Source organism: Perca flavescens, chromosome 15 (genome assembly GCF_004354835.1).
Source record: "Perca flavescens isolate YP-PL-M2 chromosome 15, PFLA_1.0, whole genome shotgun sequence".
NCBI classification, from domain to species: domain Eukaryota; kingdom Metazoa; phylum Chordata; class Actinopteri; order Perciformes; family Percidae; genus Perca; species Perca flavescens.
In genome coordinates, this window is record NC_041345.1 from 9,473,897 (window position 1) to 9,493,498 (window position 19,602).

Genomic DNA, 19,602 nt, shown 5'->3' on the forward strand with positions numbered 1-19,602 from the left:
ACAACAGCATCAGGGGTTCAGTCATATGAAGGTCTCAGAGGAAGTTGGGCCATGGTTTGCAGAACTTTTGAGTAGTAATTGTGGTTGAATTATGTTCACATGCATAAGGCAGGCAAGTCTATAGCTGATTTATCAAAGGTTCCATTAGCAATGACCTTTTGATGTTTTTGTTGTTTATTGCTCTTGTGCATTAGATAGTGATTATATATCTTAGCCAGAGCATAAAACCTGGTCTTAATACTTTTTTCAGGATGCTGTCAAATGGTTTATAACGTGCATGGTAAGATGTTCTCCTGTGTGTGTGTGTGTGTGTGTGTGTGTGTGTGTGTGTGTGTGTGTGTGTGTGTGTGTGTGTGTGTTTTGCAGGTGGGTAACCTGGGCCTGCTCTTCATGCTGCTGTTTTTCATCTACGCCGCCTTAGGAGTAGAGCTATTTGGAGAACTTGGTAAGTGCTCATGACATCCAGTCACGATGCTGCAATTGATTACGTCCCACAAAACCTCTTTTACTCTAAGTGTGCACTTTGAATATAAACGATGTTAAGCAATTATACAATATAACAAAGCATTTGCCGTTTCTTCTTTTTACCACAAATCTTTAAAGAGAATCCATATATTCATTCCATGATTTTTGGTCATTTACAAACAAGAGAACCAAGGATGTAATATATATTTATATATATGATTGTATTAAGTTAAAATAAAGACAGGGCCACATTTGTTGACACTTTGATGATAAATTGATTATTTATTGTAAAAACGATTAGGATATTTAGGCCAATGTAATGGGATAAGTGATGAAAATGTTTGAGTTTTGAACAGATTTTCCCTTTAACAATGAATGGGTTAAAACTTTTAAGAAACATGTATTATCTGTTATGTACCAACATTTGCACCATTATATACAGTATGTGGTAATGTACATAAACTCATCCACTCATTCCACTAGTTGGATTAATCCTTTCATCACACATATATGTGGTAATGTTGTGATGAAAGGATTATGCCCTAGTTGAAGAGCACATTGTCCACACTTCATCATCTATAGGTGTAAGATGATTAAAAATCAACATATGTCAATGTCAGTCCAGGTGGGTAAATCAAATTGTGGCTTCCAGTTTTGGTGCACTTATTAAAGTAAACTCAGCTTGTGCATGTAAAAGCATGAGGACTCGTATTAACTTTATTATGAAAATCTTCTTATTTCCTCTCCATCCTTTATTCCTTTTCATCCGTTCTCCCTCCTGCAGTCAGACAGCCATTAGGGACTCAACCCACTCCCCAGTATTCTGATACATAAGTACTGTCCTAAAATATCCACATTGAAGTTGGAAGATACATCTTCCGAACTGTCACATTTCCCTTGTGTGCTGCAGCTGCAGCCTGTGGCAACGTTGCTTCCTATTGGAGCTTGGCAGGAAAAAGGATTAGTGGCAAATGCAAGTGTCGCTTTCTTGAGGCCATTCCAGAGATTATCTTGGGATATAAGCTCAAAGACAAATAGAGTGTTTGGTCACATTGCTGCTGATTTGATAACAAACTGTGTCTACACTGAGTTGGCTTGTTTGGACAGTCATACAGGCAGCTTAGCGACAGAAATGGTGCATGCCACTGCAGTTTTTGGGAACAATGACATGTTGAGTGTTGAGTGTTCAGATTAACAAATCTCTTTTTCTTTTGTTGTCCCTGCTCCCTTCCTGTTCCATTTTCCTTTTTCTCTCTACCCTCTTACCTCTTTCTTATCTGTGACCTGATAACGTCTTCTCTTCCTCCATCCATCCACCCCATCTCACTCTCATCCTCAGTTTGCAATGAAGACTACCCTTGTGAGGGAATGAGTCGTCACGCTACCTTTGAGAACTTTGGCATGGCCTTCCTTACCTTGTTTCAAGTCTCCACGGGCGACAACTGGAATGGCATCATGAAGGTACAAAGTTACTTAATCATTATTTGTGTTTTAAAAGGAAGAAATACAGAACTAGAGAAACCAGTGAAGCGGTGGTCTAAGAGAGACAAGGCAAGGCAAGGCAAGTTTATTTATAGAGCACCTTCTAATACACAGAGGTCATTCAAGTGCTTTACTGGTAAAAAATATATACATACAATGAGACACAGGAAGGGACAGACACATTTTATAAAAATCTAAATGATAAAGTAATTAAAAGTTCCATCAAACAAGACTAATTCAAAGCTCTGGAACAGTCTTTAACTTAGATTTTAAAATGGTTACAGTTGATGCATACCTTAGATCCAGCGGAAGCTGATTCCAGTAGTGGGCAACATAATGGCTAAAAGCCATTTCACCACTCTTGGACAAGAGACAAACTCCTCCTCAGTATGTCATCCTATCATCATCTTATCTTCCACCGAAGTGATACTTACTGATAAATATAAAAATGCACTGGGAACTGAGCAATTTCGCCTGAACACACATTTACTACCACCAGCAGCTATTACCACTCCTCCACACACCTAGACTGTGAGGGGAATAGAGATTATGCCGGAGCATGTCATCGGGCGTGGACCATTAAACACACCCTGGATACAGGTAGCGTGGATGGTAGCGGGCCATGTAGCAAACCAGCAGGCCACAGATGCTCTGTCATTTTAGCTGTCAAATTACTACCTGGCCTGTGAGACAGGTAAACCTGCTCTGGTTTAGTAAGAGGCTGGCGAGACAGAGTGGTAATTAGCTGTGCAGTGACCATGGGGAAGAGAGAAAATATTGGGGGAGAGGAAAATATGTAAGAAGGCAATGGGGAGTAAAGGAGGCCCCAGTGAACTGTAATAAGAGGGAGGACAAGAGGGGGTTAAAAGAACTGACACTTTATTATGCTTTCTTTTGTCTAGAGGGTAAGTTAAAGCAAGAGAAAAATAGGGGAGGTAGAGCAGCATGAGTAAGAGCAAATGGAGATTTGGAAGAAGCAAGAACAAAAATATGTGTAGAAATAAGATGGAAAAGGAGTGAAGGCAGAAAAGGGAGATGTTGTGTGAAGGAGCAGAGTGTGTAATGGCATGCCAAATTAGATAGAAATGACCAGCTTCAGCTAAGAGGGCCAAACTTGTTATGTGTGGTCACAGCCTGGGTAAGATATGTAAACATCCTCCAGAAAACACTTGTCACTTTGGTTGTGCTCTGACTGAACTCCGCTGAGCTCATGTTAACCAGAGTGGAAAGAGTGGGGGGACTCCTGTTGTTTTGCATAGAAGCAAAATACTTAAGTGTATTATGGTTATACAAGTTGTCATGAATTCAAAGAGCCTCGTTAACATGAGCTAGATCTACTCTATTCGACTAAAATGTAATTTTTTATGTGAAAACTAATTTTGATTGGGTTGTGGTGTGGCTGAGCTCCCAGCATTTACATCTTGACTTGTCTTCTTCTCTGCATTTTCACCACTATCAGTAATGAAATTTATTGTTGTTTGAGCAGAGTTACTGTAAATGTAAAATAATTGCAATCTTTGCAGGGCTTCTGTTTTACATTTCATATATTATAAGGTGATCCTGTAATTGTGTCCACTTCCTGTATCTTCACAAACCTTTATCCAAAAAATTTTGTATTCCGGATGGCTTATCTGTTTTGTCCTGTGACTGCATGATCCGTACCGGAAACCTGATTTGTTCAGGTCCTATCCCCCCGACAAATGGGCTATCCTAACCCTAACCATTCAAGGTCCAACCTCAACCATCTTCGCACATGCGTTAAACAACTCATGTTTCCAGTATGGATGCGGCAGCCGCACCTTTCCTCTTTTACTCGGCTCTTCTACCTCTGCTCCTAACCAACCCTGTCCTGACCTTTTTCCTCATCCTCTGCCGTTGTGACACCAGGACACATTGCGGGAGTGCCCACCAGACCATGGCACTGATGTGGACTATGCCTGCAATCCTAGCCTTCAGTTTATCTCGCCCATGTACTTTGTCTCCTTCGTGCTCACCGCCCAGTTCGTGCTCATCAATGTGGTGGTGGCCGTGCTGATGAAGCACCTGGACGACTCCAACAAGGAGGCCCAAGAGGAGGCGGAGATGGATGCAGAAATTGAGCTGGAGCTGGCCCAGGGCACCCTCTGTTGCATGGGCGCCCCCAGCTGCGGGGGTGGGAGGGTGGAGAAAGGACTAGTCGCTGCTGGACCTGGAGGCACAGCGGGGAGGGATAGAGGAGGTCCGATTGGGGAGAAGGGAGAAGGAGTGAGGAAGATGCGACATTCAGCAGGCAGTGTGCACCCAGGAGCGTACAGCTCCCATGACTCCAGCCGGACCCTATACTCACCATCACAAGTGAGTGTGTGCATTTCTGTGTTTGTGTGAGAGTGCGAGTAATCTTATGTTTGTTTCCTGATAGTGTGAAAGATATTTTGTATGTGTGGTGTTTGCGTGTGAGTGGGTGGGTGGGTGGGAGTGGGAGTGTGTGTTTGTGTCTGCAAGGGGGATTGAGTGAATCTGTACAATCGGGATTGGGCATATCACAGCTTTTTTTATTATGGATCCGTTTGGCTGTGAAAAAATCAGATTCTCATTGATTTATATCCATTTCTATTTTTTATTTTTTCCCATTATGGTCCTTTAAACAGTGGAACCATTGCATAGTTAAGTGCATTGTGAGGTTTGAGCGAGTGAAACCAACAGTGGCCAGCAGTTAAATGACCAGCAAGGTATTGAAGGTGCTTTGGGCTAAAGAATTGAATAAATAAAAGTTGGCTGTGCAACTGTTTTAGCTTCATTTTCCACATGAATTATGCCTCGTTTTGGTCTGCAAAGGGGAAAAAGAGAAGTTGCCTAAATACTATCAAAACCTTCCTGCATTGTCCACTCCAACACACTTCTCTCAAAGAACATTACAAAAAACACAATAAGAGAATAAACAATATATAGTAGAAAATTATGGAAAGCGTGGCACAGTCCAGATTTTCTTAATGCATTGTGATCCAGCTTTCAAACATATCTGAACATATATAACTCACTGTTATAATTGCTTTAACAATTGTATTGTAGGCTTAGTGTGCACCTTGCAGATGTGTAATGAAGATAAATATGAATTTTGATCAAACACAGTATCACTGAATAATAAACAATTTGATCAGTATCTGGGGCAAAAAAAAAACGTAATGGAGACATTCCTACTTTTGAGTTTCCTCTCTGGCTGCCTGTCAGTTTGCTTCTCTTTACACAGTATCAATGCATTAGTTCATGCAGAGAAAATTACATATTCGATTCACAAACTGAAAGAATACAAAAGAGATCAACAATATGGCAGTAATTTCTGTTTGAATGGTGCTGACATGGGAGAGAGTAGAGAATCATTGCTCTATTTCCCATTGTGAAATTAACTGACAGCCCCATTGCCTGATTACACTCAGTCATTTTGCCAATCTCTTTGTATAATTTGTTTGTACTTTTGTTCATTTTCTTTTACAGATTTTGTGAGAAGAAAGGGAGGGTAAGGAGGGTCAAACATCTACACAAAGAGAGGGAATAGTAAGATAGGCATACAGGCAAATTAAAGGAAAGAGACACGAAGCTGTGTCTTAATTGCAACATTGCACAAGTGCAATTATGTTTAAAAAATGAATATGAATGTAAACACATTGGGCTGGAATTAAAGGCATTTTCCAAAATGAAACCAAACTACTTAAGTGATATTAAATGAAAGCCAAGGCTAAGCCATATATTTCCATTTTTTTCTTTTTTAAAGTTTTGTCTTCTTTCACTGTAGTCATAGCAACCTATGTTGTCAGCAAGCAGAGATGAGCAACTTTAATGGCTTTCTCAGTTTTTCAGCTTTCAGTACTCCCATTGAGATTACGCGAGTTTGCAGACACACGTGCATGGTTACATTTTTTAAATGATCATTTCACTGTCTACATCTGTGCGTGAGAGTGGATGGTCTCTCATTTCTATTCGCAGTCTGACAGCAGAGACACACGCTTCCATTATGAAATCGCTAATAATAGTCTGCGATATCGGTGCAGAAACACATAAAGATGACTCATCGGCTGCCATAAAGAGTCTCACCGTTGTAGAGCTAAAGTTGGCTGTGTGGAGACATTTTTAGCTCACTGTGACGGAACTTAATGCAGACCATGGAGAACATATTGGCAGCATCCTCCCCCCCCCTCTCTCGCTATCTCTTCCGATCTCCCCTCTCTTATTCTCTGTCTCTTAAGTGATGCAATAAGGGATCTGGCAGAACAATGCAATTTATTCGGAACACAGGTCCTGTGTGTGTGTGTGTGTGTGTGTGTGTGTGTGTGTGTGTGTGTGTGTGTGTGTGTGTGTGTGTGTGTGTGTGTGTGTGTGTGTGTGTGTGTGTGTGTGTGTGTGTGTGTGTGTGTGTGTGTGTGTGTGTGTAAACATTGTGACATCTTCTGCTGTGGTGCTTTAGTAAATCTCAACATATTGTCATTGTAGCTTCTCCAGAGAATACAAATAATAGATCTGATGCGTCTTGATGATGTATAGAGACTCAAGAAAGATTGCAGCTACAACTGCTATATTCTATAACGTGCCACAATACACACTGAAAAAGTCATTTTCGACTCTATGATGAAACACTCGTAATATATTGCACAGGGACTAGAGGCGACACTGTAGGAAGTCGACACACACAGAGGGAGAGAGAGTTAGGGAGTAAGAGAGGAGAGATAATGGCTGAGCCGGTGACAGTCAGATAGACGCAGTAATTAATTTCAGCTCTCTCCCCTCTCTCTCAATTTCCATTCCCTTTAGACGGGCCCTATTGTTGTCCACTAATACAGTTATTAATGGAGGCCAGCACATAGGCCACCACAGTCAATCAAACATTATTTTTTATGTCAAACTCTTCATGTACACAGAATGGACTATCTTGGGACTGTGTGAGAGAGAAAATGTATTAAAAGACCTGGATATGGCAGAGTCAGCCTTACTGCCAGTTTGTCTTCATGCACAAATGTGGCACCGCAACACAAACCAGCATTCTTTAGGTATATTTATAAATGCTGGAAGTACAGTAACCTATCTCTTAAATTCTTAGCCCCCTCGTTTTCAAAACATAAGCCATGAGTGATTGTAATATAACAGAATGAGTCAGAAATGTGTGTTTGCATAAGATATCTAAGTATAGTCCTGTAAGCGCTGTTGTAGAAATGTGTTGTGAAAATAGCCCTGTGTGGGGATTGAAGAGGAGTGACCTTGTTTCACAGTATCTTTTGGGATATATCTGCTCATGTAATTGTTATTTTGGCTGTTACGAATGTGCTACAGGCACAAGACATCTAATTCATTGTGAAATACAGTGCCCTGCCAAGAAACACAGAAATCATGTTTAAAGTAGTTTTCTTTTTTTTCTGTCAGTAGTTTCCCTTTTTTCTGGAAAAAAAAATCAATCTGGCAGATGAGATTCAGGCAAGGAGGGATCATTTAAGTCGCCGAAAAAGCCCTGACTGATTCAGTCTAAATTGCTTTAAACCTAATAATACCCAGAGCACAAAGCAAATGCTTAAATCTTAAATTGTTTCAACAAGGTATTGAACAGCCTAATTGAGGTGATATATCAAATGTAATTGCGCCGCTCTCAGTGCTCAAGGCTTTGATAGTAAAATTAGGTGTTACTTGGCTAATGAGGGTTTGGAGTGATATTATTGAGGAGGCTTTTTGCAAAAGAGAACAGTGCTTAGCCCTGAAGGCCAACAGAGTAGGATAGGAGGATTTGTTCTGGTTTATTTGTACATACATGGCACAGAGAACGTGTTTTAGATGTGTGTTTTTTTTTACTTTTGTGGTTTTAGAAATGAAGGCTTAGGTAAACTACATGTGTGAATGTGTGCATTTATGTGTGAGTACATAATGAAGTATAAAAGCATACCTGCGTGTGCACACTGACATTTTTATAACCCTTACGATGGTGTATGCATTTCCCTGCGTGTTCTTTGTCCTCGCATGTCCGCATGTGCACATGTTGGCACCTGCGTGCAATACCGGTCTGCCGGCCTGCGTCTCGTGTGTATGTGTCCGTGTGTATGTCTGCGTGTGTTTGTGTGTGTGTGTGTGTGTGTGTGTGTATGTGTTCCAGGAGAGCCAATGGCTGGACAGCGTATCTCTCCTGATCAAGGATACATTGGAGGGGGAGATGCTGATGATCGACAACCTCTCCGGTTCTGTCTTCCACCACTATTCCTCTCCTCCACCCATCTGTAAAGATTGCAGGGGCCACCCACAAGAGGTACCACCATGAACGCACATAAATACCAACATATATGCAATACACATGCAAACACACTCATACACCTAAAGGGCAGGTCGCCCCAGATATTAAATTCATCCTTGTGGTTTAAATTTATTTTACAGAACCACAGGCATCCATTTTTTTGGATACATATTTGGCTGACACAACCATCCACAGTACCACAAATAGATGCATACATTTTTACCATGATCATTTTTAGTGACAGGCTCTACCCACTGAGCTTCACTGGACCAACCTGGAGGCCCATATTTATCAAATATGTCAGAATCACTCCTATTAGTCAACCAGAATATTTCTAGTTACTAGTATTACTAGTATTAAAAATACTCCCACCTCAGAATATTAACCGATTTATAAAGAAACCATCTCAGTGTTGCCAATTTAGCTATCATGCCGCTAGACTTTTAGTGACCATTTTATTTAAAAAAATAAAAATAAAAAAAAGCCCAGCAGCAAATTTAGTGAAATTTTGGGCAAACATTTTTACTGTCCCTTGAAGAGAGTTGCAGGTGATCCTGTAGTCCTCCTCGCTCGCTGTTGCTGCGGTTCTTTGGCTTGACAGCTGCGTTCAGTGAGTGAGAGAGAGCAGCACGTTCAGACTGATATATATAAACTGATTGCAGAGTATCCATAGTGTATTTGAAAATGCATTGGTTTAGTTTCTGTGTTCAGTCAGGGCATCTTACCAATGGCTATGCTCATATTTCAGCAAAACCAGGCTTACCAAGTCTTGTTTCATTATCATGAGTAAGTGGGGAGGAAGAACCAGGTCAGCTTTAAAGCTCTGAAATGCATTTAATGTAATCACAGATGTGAGGGACCCAAATTTGACAAATTGTACATTTTAGGATTTTGTGGATATTAGTAGATAGATGGCAATTGCAAAAATAATGTTACATTTACAAATCTTGATTTACAACATGCTTTTACTCCTTTGCCTGAAAATAGGCCCACATATGGATCATTCTGAGAAGTGTGGGTCCGCGCTAGGCCTGATCTTTGCTCTGAGATGCTTGGTAAACATGGCCCCATGTGTTGGTTGAAAATAAACTTGAGGGACATTTTGAAATAAATTCACACTGGATGCAAGCACCTAGTTGTGTAGGTATAAACATATGAATGAAATACCGTCCTTATCATACATATGTGTACATTTGGAATGGCCTATGCAAACGTTTTTGCCTGCATCAACTTTGTTTCAAAAACTTACAGTGAATAGCAAAACTCAGTCGCCCTGAAACACACACACACTCACATATACAAGACACACACATTCATGCACACAGGCACAAGCACACACACTCGATGTCGATGAAACCACGATGTTCAGGAGCAGATTACGTGCATGCAGATTTGCAACAGGGACACACACAGGCACATGCATTTGGCACAAACTTTCATGGATATGCGCACACAGGGCTTCATTCATCACACAAAGCTGTTTGAATGGGAAGTGTTGTTCAATTCAATTCAATTTTATTTATAGTATCAAATCATAACAAGAGTTATCTCGAGACACTTTACAGATAGAGTAGGTCTAGACCACACTCTATAATTTACAAAGCCCCAAAAATTCCAACAATTACAGTAATTCCCTCAAGAGCAAGCAGTTAAAGCAGTTGTTAAAGTCCATACTTTATAAAGTTAATTAAAAACATAGTATCAACATAAGATGATGTCAACTTTCCCAACACAGTCTCACTCCCTACTCGTCAAATGTATGACGCATGGTTAAGGACCCTGGCGTCAAGTTTCAACGAAATAGGGGTACCCTTGACGTTATTTTTCGACGAGGGGGGTCCGTCAGATAGACATTCATGTTATTCCCTCACCGTCGGATATCGACGAAAGAAAAAAACACGCCCCCCGCCCCTTAACTCGAAATCTGTGACAGTTATTGGTATTTTTAGCCCAATAACCTCTGTTTTAATCAACAATATTCACGAGATAGTATCATGGTTTATATGTATTTCTTTTTATGTTATTATTTCGGTATATTTCGGCCAGGGAAGCTGGATTGCTTTTTTGTTGATTTATATTTTTTAAACTATAACGCTACATCTATCAACATTTATTTAGATGTTATCATTGTATTCATTTCTTTACTTTAATAATATTATTTCGGTCTTATTACCGGTGAAATATTACAGTATATGCTGTAATATAGAACATTACGATATGATCCGAGCAGGAAGCATTCAAAGCCGATAGGCCTATCCCACAATGCAATGCGGCCATTCATTTCAAAGAATCGGGCAGCGATCAGCTGGTCTTCAACGCCAGGATCGCTTCAATATACATATATACAGTCAGTGATTGTGTCACCAGCAACAACACGTTGCTCAGTTTTGTTCCAGTAAGTTATGAACCATAATAACGTTTAAACGAATCCGCGGAAAACTCCGGAAGTGACGTAGTACGTCCCGCTCAGCGGATACGAAGATAAAAATATATAATATTCGTAATATTGATGTTTTTTTCTAACGTTGTATTTGAGGAGTTAAACAATAAAGATAGTTATAATAATAAAATACAGTTTCATGCATTTGTCTCATATATTGTGTTCTCGGCCGGCCGGCGGACGGCCTCAATCTGAAACGGAATCAAGCCATTTCACGGCAGACAGCAGAAAGAGGAGCCGAACGAGTCCCCCCACCCACCCCGGAAAAACTACAAGTGCTCAACCTTTGTAACAGCTTCTGTGGCGTTTCTTATGGGAGTTGTAGTTTTAAAGTATATTGGTATATTTCTCATAAGTAGAAGTTGGCAGTGTATAATTTTGGATACACCCTGGGGTTTTCTGGGATGGAGAACACACTGGTGTCATCAGATTTTAAAAATCGAATCGTTAAATAGGTGAAAATAGCTTATTACCATATTTGACAGTGCTTACAGTAGGTAATTTGGTGACCATATCTACATGATAGCTAATGTCCAGAGCTTTCTATAACAGCTGGTTTTATGTGTGTAGCACCTTCTGTTGCTAAATGACAGGCCTTCATACATGTGCTGGGTTCAAGGTTCAGAGGTCAATATTTCAAAGCAGGAGTAATGTATCCTCTTCAGACTGACATATGTTACTCTCTAGGTTGAGACCTTTCCAACGATGTGTTTGCTATAGTCCTACGACAACGTTTTAATTTTTACACATCATGGAGACCACTTAGCAGGAGATACTTTATTGTCCCCAGAGGTATATTTGCCTTGAGTTCAAATGCTTCACAAATAACACTTGACATATTGTTTTATCATACAGCTGACATACTTAAAATAAAAAACAACATGAACAAAGTGATATAGGCTAGACTGAAGCACATCACACAGCAACAATCTATTGCTCATCTTTCACAAACAGTGACAAGAGCAACACAACCATGCTTCATATCATGAAGCTATTGCACACCCTCAATCTCAAGCAACATTATTTAAAGTTTTAATTGAGGTAGGTCCAAATTAGGCCTATATCATCATCAACGTTTTTATAGTTTAGAAATGTTAAGTTTACCCATATCTTCTGCCAGAGGATAAGAGCTCATACTTGGCATGGAGAATAAAGATGGATAAAGATTTCCTGAAAATGCTTCTTAAAACTAGTCCCTTCTTAATTTTGAAAAGGTAGTCTCAGTAAAGGCTACAAAGGTTAGGATGGCTACAAGCTGTAACCACGGTGATTGATATGAGGATCATCTTCTGAATATAATAATGAATATGTTCGGCCTACCATAAATTGATATTTCAAAAAAGTAATTTATTTAAAACAACTAATAATGCAGTGTGATTTTAAATCAAACTAAGTCCCACACATAAATATACTTATGTTTTTTCCCTTTAGTCTTTGCTATTAATATTCATCAACTGCAAAATTAGAAAATTGCGTTTTTAAATAACTATGTATGGAAAATAAAATAAAAAATGCTTCTCTTTGTATATTGTTTTTCACAACAGTACAATTCAAAACAAATGCAAATTAGTCAAACAAGCCATTAGGCTGTATTTCTAAACACTCAACTGTAGGTTTTTTATATAGTATATATAAGGCAAATAAAAGCTAAATATAAAACACAATTTTGTCATTATTTGTATTTTATTGTGTAAATTCTCACGTACAACGTGGAACATTCTTTCACAGACGAGATGTGGAATTTCCACGTCACTTCCGCGGATTCGTTTAAACGTAGACAAATACATGAAACTGTATTTTAATATTATAACTATCTTTATTGTTTAACTCCTCAAATACAACATTAGAAAAAAACATTAATATTACAAATGTTAGGCCTATATATTTTTATCTTCGTATCCGCCGAGCGGGACGTATTACGTCACTTCCGGAGTTTTTCGCGGATTCGTTTAAACGTTATTATGGTTCATAACTTACTGGAATAAAACTGAGCGACGTGTTGTTGCTGGTGACACAATAACTGAGTGTATATATGTCTATTGAAGCGATCCTGGCGTTAAAGACCAGCTGATCGCTGCCCGATTCTTTGAAATGAATGGCCGCATTGCATTGGGGGATAGGCCTATCGGCTTTGAATGCTTCCTGCTCGGATCATATCGTAATGTTCTGTATTAGCCTATACTGTAATATTTCACCGGTAATAAGACCGAAATAATATTATTAAAGTAAAGAAATGAATACCATGATAACATCTAAATAAATGTTGATAGATGTAGCATTATAGTTTAAAAAATATAAATCAACAAAAAAAAGCAATCCAGCTTCCCTGGCCGAAATATACCGAAATAATAACATAAAAAGAAATACATATAAACCATGATACTATCTCGTGAATAATGTTGATTAAAACAGCGGTTATTGGGCTAAAAATACCAATAACTGTCACAGATTTTGAGTTAAGGGGCGGGGGGCGTGTTTTTTTCTTTCGTCGATATCCGACGGTGAGGGAATAACATGAATGTCTATCTGACGGACCCCCCTCGTCGAAAAATAACGTCAAGGGTACCCCTATTTCGTTGAAACTTGACGCCAGGGTCCTTGACCATGCGTCATACATTTGACGAGTAGGGAGTGAGACTGTGTTGACTTTCCATATGTGCAGAAATGTGGATTAATGAGGCCCATTGCATGCATACACACATGCAACCATTCCTGGCATGCATGCACGCATGCACAAACACTCATTTACTTGTGCTTGTATTTTGGGGTATTTTGTACTCAGGAGATCCTGCATTACCGTAAACATAATCACAAACATACTGTCCTGTGCCAGTGTTGTCCATCACAATGACAAAGTGCAGTGGGTCAGCTCACAAGAAGCAATAACTGGGCTCTACACCTCCTTACCTGTCAGTCCTGCTTTCTGCCTGTCTGCAGATGCTGTCAAACCATCAATCTTTCCTCCCTCTTTTACATGTTTTACTCCCATCCATTCCTCTACTCCTCTGGCTTTTCCTCTATCACTCTCTGATTTACTGTGTCTGATCCTTTTCTTCAATTTCCCATGTTCTTTAACCATCAGACTTGCATATTGTTTGTTTGTTTGTGTGAGAGTGCTAGTGTGGGTGTGTGCCATTTTCAGACAGATGAGTCTGTCATGAGTCTGTGAGTTATGTACAATGGTATTGTGTTTAAGGGGACACTAAGGCACAGCGGGACACCTGGGTGCAGTGTGTGTGTGACAGTGAAAATATTCATCAAGTAACTACCTAATAAGGACTTGAGAGAGACTGTCAACAGTTGAGTCTGCAGGGAACATTTCAATGGAGCAGTGAAGGCCTTTGCCATTTATTCAGTTGCTAGATTAAACAGGCACTTCTCAAGCATATAGGAGCGGTCCACAACACAGTTTCTCTGACATTATTTTTTAGAAGGGTGCCATCTTAAAAGGCGGAATTAGATGTTTCGGGAATCTGTTTTGAAAGTTCTGAAAGCTACCTGAACAGGAAGAGGGCTTTACTGTATGTATGGACATCAGCAGGTCCTGTGGTCATGAATGGCATTTCTCAGGGAAAATGTATCCTATGATGATACTGCATGATGAGTGGACGCATGGTAATACATTGACATATTTCACAAAGTCCCAAGAGGTATGAGAGGAGAAATAAGTTGCATACTTATATTCTTTTTTGTGCTGTGTAGATGTTGTGCATTTAGCATTTAAAAGTAGAAAAATAACTACTTACCAAATCAGTTAAATCACCTATGTGTAGGATTTCAACATGTCTTTGGTGACTAGGGGTAGTATTATAAACCTGTGGTAGATAGCAAGGAGGTGTGTCTGTTTTGGCACCTGTGTGTTGTGGAAAATGATCATCTGATTGCTGGTGCACTTGTTTCCTATATTTAGCATAAATTATATTGCATTTGCTTACCATGTCCTGACTCGCATGAGTTATGCTATCAGGCCATGAGATATCCGTCAGCTGTGTAGCAACTCCTCCTGTACCCAGTGCCTTTTTCATTGTCCCTGGAGGCACAGCCAGGAATACAGGAAGAGAGTTGAGCTGCGTTGCTGCGCTTCTCTCTTGCTTCCTTGCCCCATCCAACATCTCTCTCTCTCTCTCTCTCTCTCTCTCTCTCTCTCCTCCCTCTTTGGGCAATGGTAATTTACGGCTGCATATCAGCCATGAATCTTTCTCTAGGAACCTCTTTGTACTTCTGACCTACGGGTACGTGTAAATATATCGCTAACAGGCCTCACTCCATTGGATTTCACTGGGCCCTTTTATCCTCCTCCTCTCTGGCTATGTGTTGCTCTGTCTCTTTAAAGAAAAACTGCTAGAGCGCATCATAGCACCCCCAGAACCCTGAAATTCCACTCCAGCTCACTGATTAACTGCAGTATGTTTTGAAACTGTGTGCAAAAAGTGCTGCAAGGGGGAAGGGTAGAGAAGGAAGTCACCCTGAGAAGCTTGAGCTCACACGAGGCTCATGCAGCGATCATTTAAAACCAATTCAATAGCGATATGGGCTGAGTTACACGATGAAACAAACTTAGCTGGAGCGAATGTTGGAACAAATGAGAGTGAGAGAGCTTAGTAACAGTTGTTATTATTTGTTGTCACTTCCCAACTATTCTGTGTTTGGTAATGCTGTGTCTTTAGGATTGCTGTACAACAAGGACTATGAGACACCATTACACACAGCAACAACATTGTAATGTACAGTGTTTAAAAAACATACTCAGTTGGCTATAGGGGCAGAATTATGAGGTTCTGGTGCATCTACAACTTCACTCCTGATGGAAAAAAAAAACATATCTTCACTCTTGCTTACAGATACATGCAGAGACTGCAGGGGCACACCTAAAAACATGCACACATACACTTGCTATGTACGCACTGCTTGGATATCTGCCTCTCGCCTCTCATTCAGCCTCTGCCTTTACATATTTTGTTCAATTAATAATGACAAAGCAATGTTGTTACTTCTTGAAATCTCTCACCCTGCTCTCTTTACAGACAGGTGCCACGGCATTTTGGCTACTTTGAATTGTCAACATCTGGTGAAGCATATCGAAACTTGGCAGAGGTTTTACCTATCTTGTCTGTGTCGCTCATATCGACCTATAGGAGATGTACTATATATACAAAGGAATCATGAGAGACATCTTCAAAGCATTGTTGCTGATTCTTTAGAAATGTAATATCTATGTATACAAAGATACTGAGGTCAGTTATGGTTATTGTGATCCCAAGAATAAATCATGTATTATATTTAGCACGTATGAGACAATGCTCTATTAATTCAGTAAGTCTGAAAGGTTTGCTGTTCCTATTCCCTATCCCTTCCTGTTTTAAGACATGAATAACAGAGGTACATTTTTGCAGCAGATAAAAATGGCAGAGATTGAGCAGGCATCACTGAAGTCAGAGCAACTGTCAGACAAGTCCTCATCCCCCACCCTGCCAGATGACCTCAGCCTGGATGAACATACTGCCTACCAGCTACTGGTGAGAGAGGGCAAGGTGGGTACAGTATGAGCAGAGTGAGGAGGGATGTAAAATAAAATTACATCTCTTTAAAGTGTTCAAAAATAGGGAGTACAAATGTGCAGTAGTGACATACATGCCCTTATTCCCAAGACATAATTTTCTGTGTGGCCAAAGTAAAAGACAGTGTGTGCAAAAATATGTTTTTTTAAGTAAAGAAACGTTGTAGGATTCAGAGAATGTCGGACCCAAATGCAGAGACAGCAGGCAGTGGTGAGCCCGAGGATTTAATACCATAAAATCAATACAAACAAAAGGAGTCATGAATACAGCAGGCAAAAGTAGTACAAATAGTCCAAAACGCAGTGGAAGTCAAAAACAGGAATCACAGGAAACAGGAACCACCGAGACCAAAAGGGTAGGGTAGGGTAGAGAGAGAACACACACACGAACACACACACACACACACACACACACATTGAGTATCTTGTCTTGTCCTGATGTGTGTTGAGGACCACAATGGAAATAAGTTGGACTTTATTGTGTTTTTATCCTTGATTGTATTTGATGTCCTTTTATCATGTGTAAGGCACTCTCTTACAATTAAATAAATCAAATCAAATCACACAAAATACAAGAGGTAACGAGGTAAAACAAGGAACAGGTGACACAAGGACTCAGGAACAGGTGAAACACATCAGTGTGGGGCAGACAATAACGAAGGCAGAGAAACACAAGGCAGGAAGTAAAACAAGACATGACAAGGGAGGAAAAAACAGACTACAAAATAAAACAGGAAACTGAAATACATACACAACCTTGATAATAAAGTTGGATCTGAGCATTGATCAATGGTAATAATGTGCAATTTACAAATATATTCTTCACCCGCTATTTGGTCTTTATGCTGCTCAGATAAAATTCTGAATGACATAATGATCATCCCAGTAAGATATAGTAAATAGTGAACGTGGGACAGAGTGTCTGGGAGTGAACACCTGGTTTAATGTCATTACCAGGGTAATTACACTTTTTTGTTTAAAAAAATAAAAAAAGCTTTAGAGAAAGAAAAAGATTCAGTGACCACAATAATACCAATAGATTCATTGTTAACTTCAAGTATTCTCACTACTTTGTACTTGACATGTACAATATACCGGCACATTGTCCTACTCCCCCAAAAGGATAAGCACAAAAAATGGCAGAGGCTCACTGATGATTTAAAAAAAATATTTATTCCAGGAAGCACAAAACAAATGAACATTATAAAATATTTTTCATGGCTATGCTGTAGGCTCTCTTGTGAATTAAAGATAAAAAACCTTAAGATTCCAAAGATCCCGTTATCGCTTATCGGTTATCTTGTCGGTTATCTTGTCTTTGAAGAATCCACAATCTATTCTCATGAATAAAACTAGGCTCTTCCTATAGTTGCTATCCTGGGTGGCTCTCATGCCTCCCTCTCTTGCACAAACTCTCCCCCTTTCATGCTTACTTCCTACTTTATCCCTGTTACCCCTCTGGTAATTGCACACCTTCTCTGCACCTCCCTCTAGCCCCTCTATCTCCATCCCTTATCATCCGTCCTTCCTAGATATCCTCCACTGTAATGAGGTAATGCTCCTTGGTTCTGGATAGCCAGATAAGCCTGCAACTGCCACGCATGGCTGTGAACCACTGCTCATTAGAGGAGGGAGGGAAAAAGAGGGAGAGAGAAAGAGGGAAAGACAGAAGGTGAGAAAGGATCTAAGGTTAGGGATTTCATTTGCCAAACTGTGTTTGGGGAAATAAAAATGTGTGTGTGGCACTGAGCAATGTGTGCCATGGTTGTTTGAGGTTTGTATGGGTGTGGGTGGCTGCCTGTTTGAAAGGGGGCCGTTCAGGGGCTAGGACTGAATGACTCAGAGATACAATACACTAGTGGAAGCACAAAAGCGGACACACACACATGCATGCGTGCACGAACACGCACAAATGATTCTGCAGTCCCCACATGATGGTAATTAAAACGTACAAGGTAGGAGCTTACAAAGCTGAACTCCTGCCTTAATCTACCTCGTGCTCCCCGCTTCCAGCTGTTGCAGCCATCACACACACACTGACACGTTTCTAACTAATCATTGATTGTTACAATATGTAACATTAACATTACAATAACAGGCTCTTTCAGCTCATAATCAGTCCTCGCCCTTCACTAGCACTTAAATGAAAAGCCCGAGGGATGATATGAATCAGAGACCATGTTTGATATCTGCAGGATGCCACAGGGGCTGCTTTTTTTCTGCACTCTTTTCTATTAGGCTTGGTCCAGGAATTGTCATTTGTGTATGTAATGTAATGCTAATCCTAAACTTGAATTGTCATTTTGCAAAAGAAGTAAGAGGTTTATGTACATTTTAAACTATGTTAATTTATTATAAGCTTTTTTTTTCAGCACACAAGTCCAAGCAATCATAAAAAAGCAATCATAAAAGAAAATGTATGTCATTTATCTATCCCTACATGTCTAGTTTAGCTTCTTTTTTAAATGAAGTTCCACACACTTACTTGATTAATATATCCTGGAGATTTATAAAAAAAAAAAAAAAGACATTTCCTTCAATGTCAGATAATCTGTTCTCTTCCAGGGAAGGTGCAGCAGTGACTCCCGCAGCTCTGAGGAGGCTGGAGGTGGAGGGAGTCATGCAGGAGGCCACCAGACTCAAACCGTGGTGCAGAGCCAGGTGCAGGGGTTGGGCCAGCCATGCCGGGCCCTGAGCACTGGCATTGAGGTGGAGATTGCACTACAGGAGATGGAGATGCAAACACAGCAACCACATATGCATTCACCTCATTGTAGCCATAGTGAGTAAAACCAGATCAAGTATATTCACTGTACTACCAGGCTGGATTTCAAAGGAATGTATTAAAGCACCCATATTATGCTAATTTTCAGGTTCATAATTGTATTTTAAGGTTGTACCAGAATAGGTTTACATGGTTTAATTTTCAAAAAATAACATATTTTTGTTGTACTGCACAGCTCTCTCTCACTTCTGCAGATCCTCTTTTCACCTGGTATCTGTTTTAGCTACAGAGTGAGACCTCTTTTCTTCTTCTTCTTCTGTACTGTCTTTGATTGCACTCGCACATGCGCAGTAACTCAGATGTAGATCATGTCAGCTAGCTAGCTCCATAGACAGTAAAAGAAAGGCTGTTTCTCTAACTTTGGTCAGTTACAAGGCAGGATAAGCTGGGAGACTTCTAAATGAGGGCGCACATGTAAGTAGTTCTTTTGTAGATTATGGTGAACTTGTGTGTGTTGTAGCAGTGCTTTGCTATTGAGAACGAGGTAGCATGCTAGCGTTAGCGTTAGCATGCTACCTCGTTGCTAACATAATATGCAGAGGTGTCAATTCCAGGTCCAGAAAGTAAAAGTCCTGCCATGTGTTTATTCCACCAGCTGGCTGAGTTCATTGGTGGAATAAACACATGGCAGG

General features: G+C 40.1%; 1 protein-coding gene across 1 annotated transcript in view; it reads left to right on the top strand.

Moving 5' to 3' along the window:
* The window catches only part of LOC114569403 (voltage-dependent T-type calcium channel subunit alpha-1I), a 124,281-nt gene that overhangs the window by 100,286 nt on the left and 4,393 nt on the right, over positions 1-19,602 (top strand). Inside the window, exons 30-35 of the mRNA XM_028599203.1 lie at positions 367-445; positions 1,805-1,926; positions 3,835-4,307; positions 7,770-7,783; positions 15,993-16,159; positions 18,751-18,967. Of these exons, the coding sequence (XP_028455004.1) occupies positions 367-445; positions 1,805-1,926; positions 3,835-4,307; positions 7,770-7,783; positions 15,993-16,159; positions 18,751-18,967 (1,072 nt within the window). The remainder of the gene's footprint in view (positions 1-366; positions 446-1,804; positions 1,927-3,834; positions 4,308-7,769; positions 7,784-15,992; positions 16,160-18,750; positions 18,968-19,602) is intronic.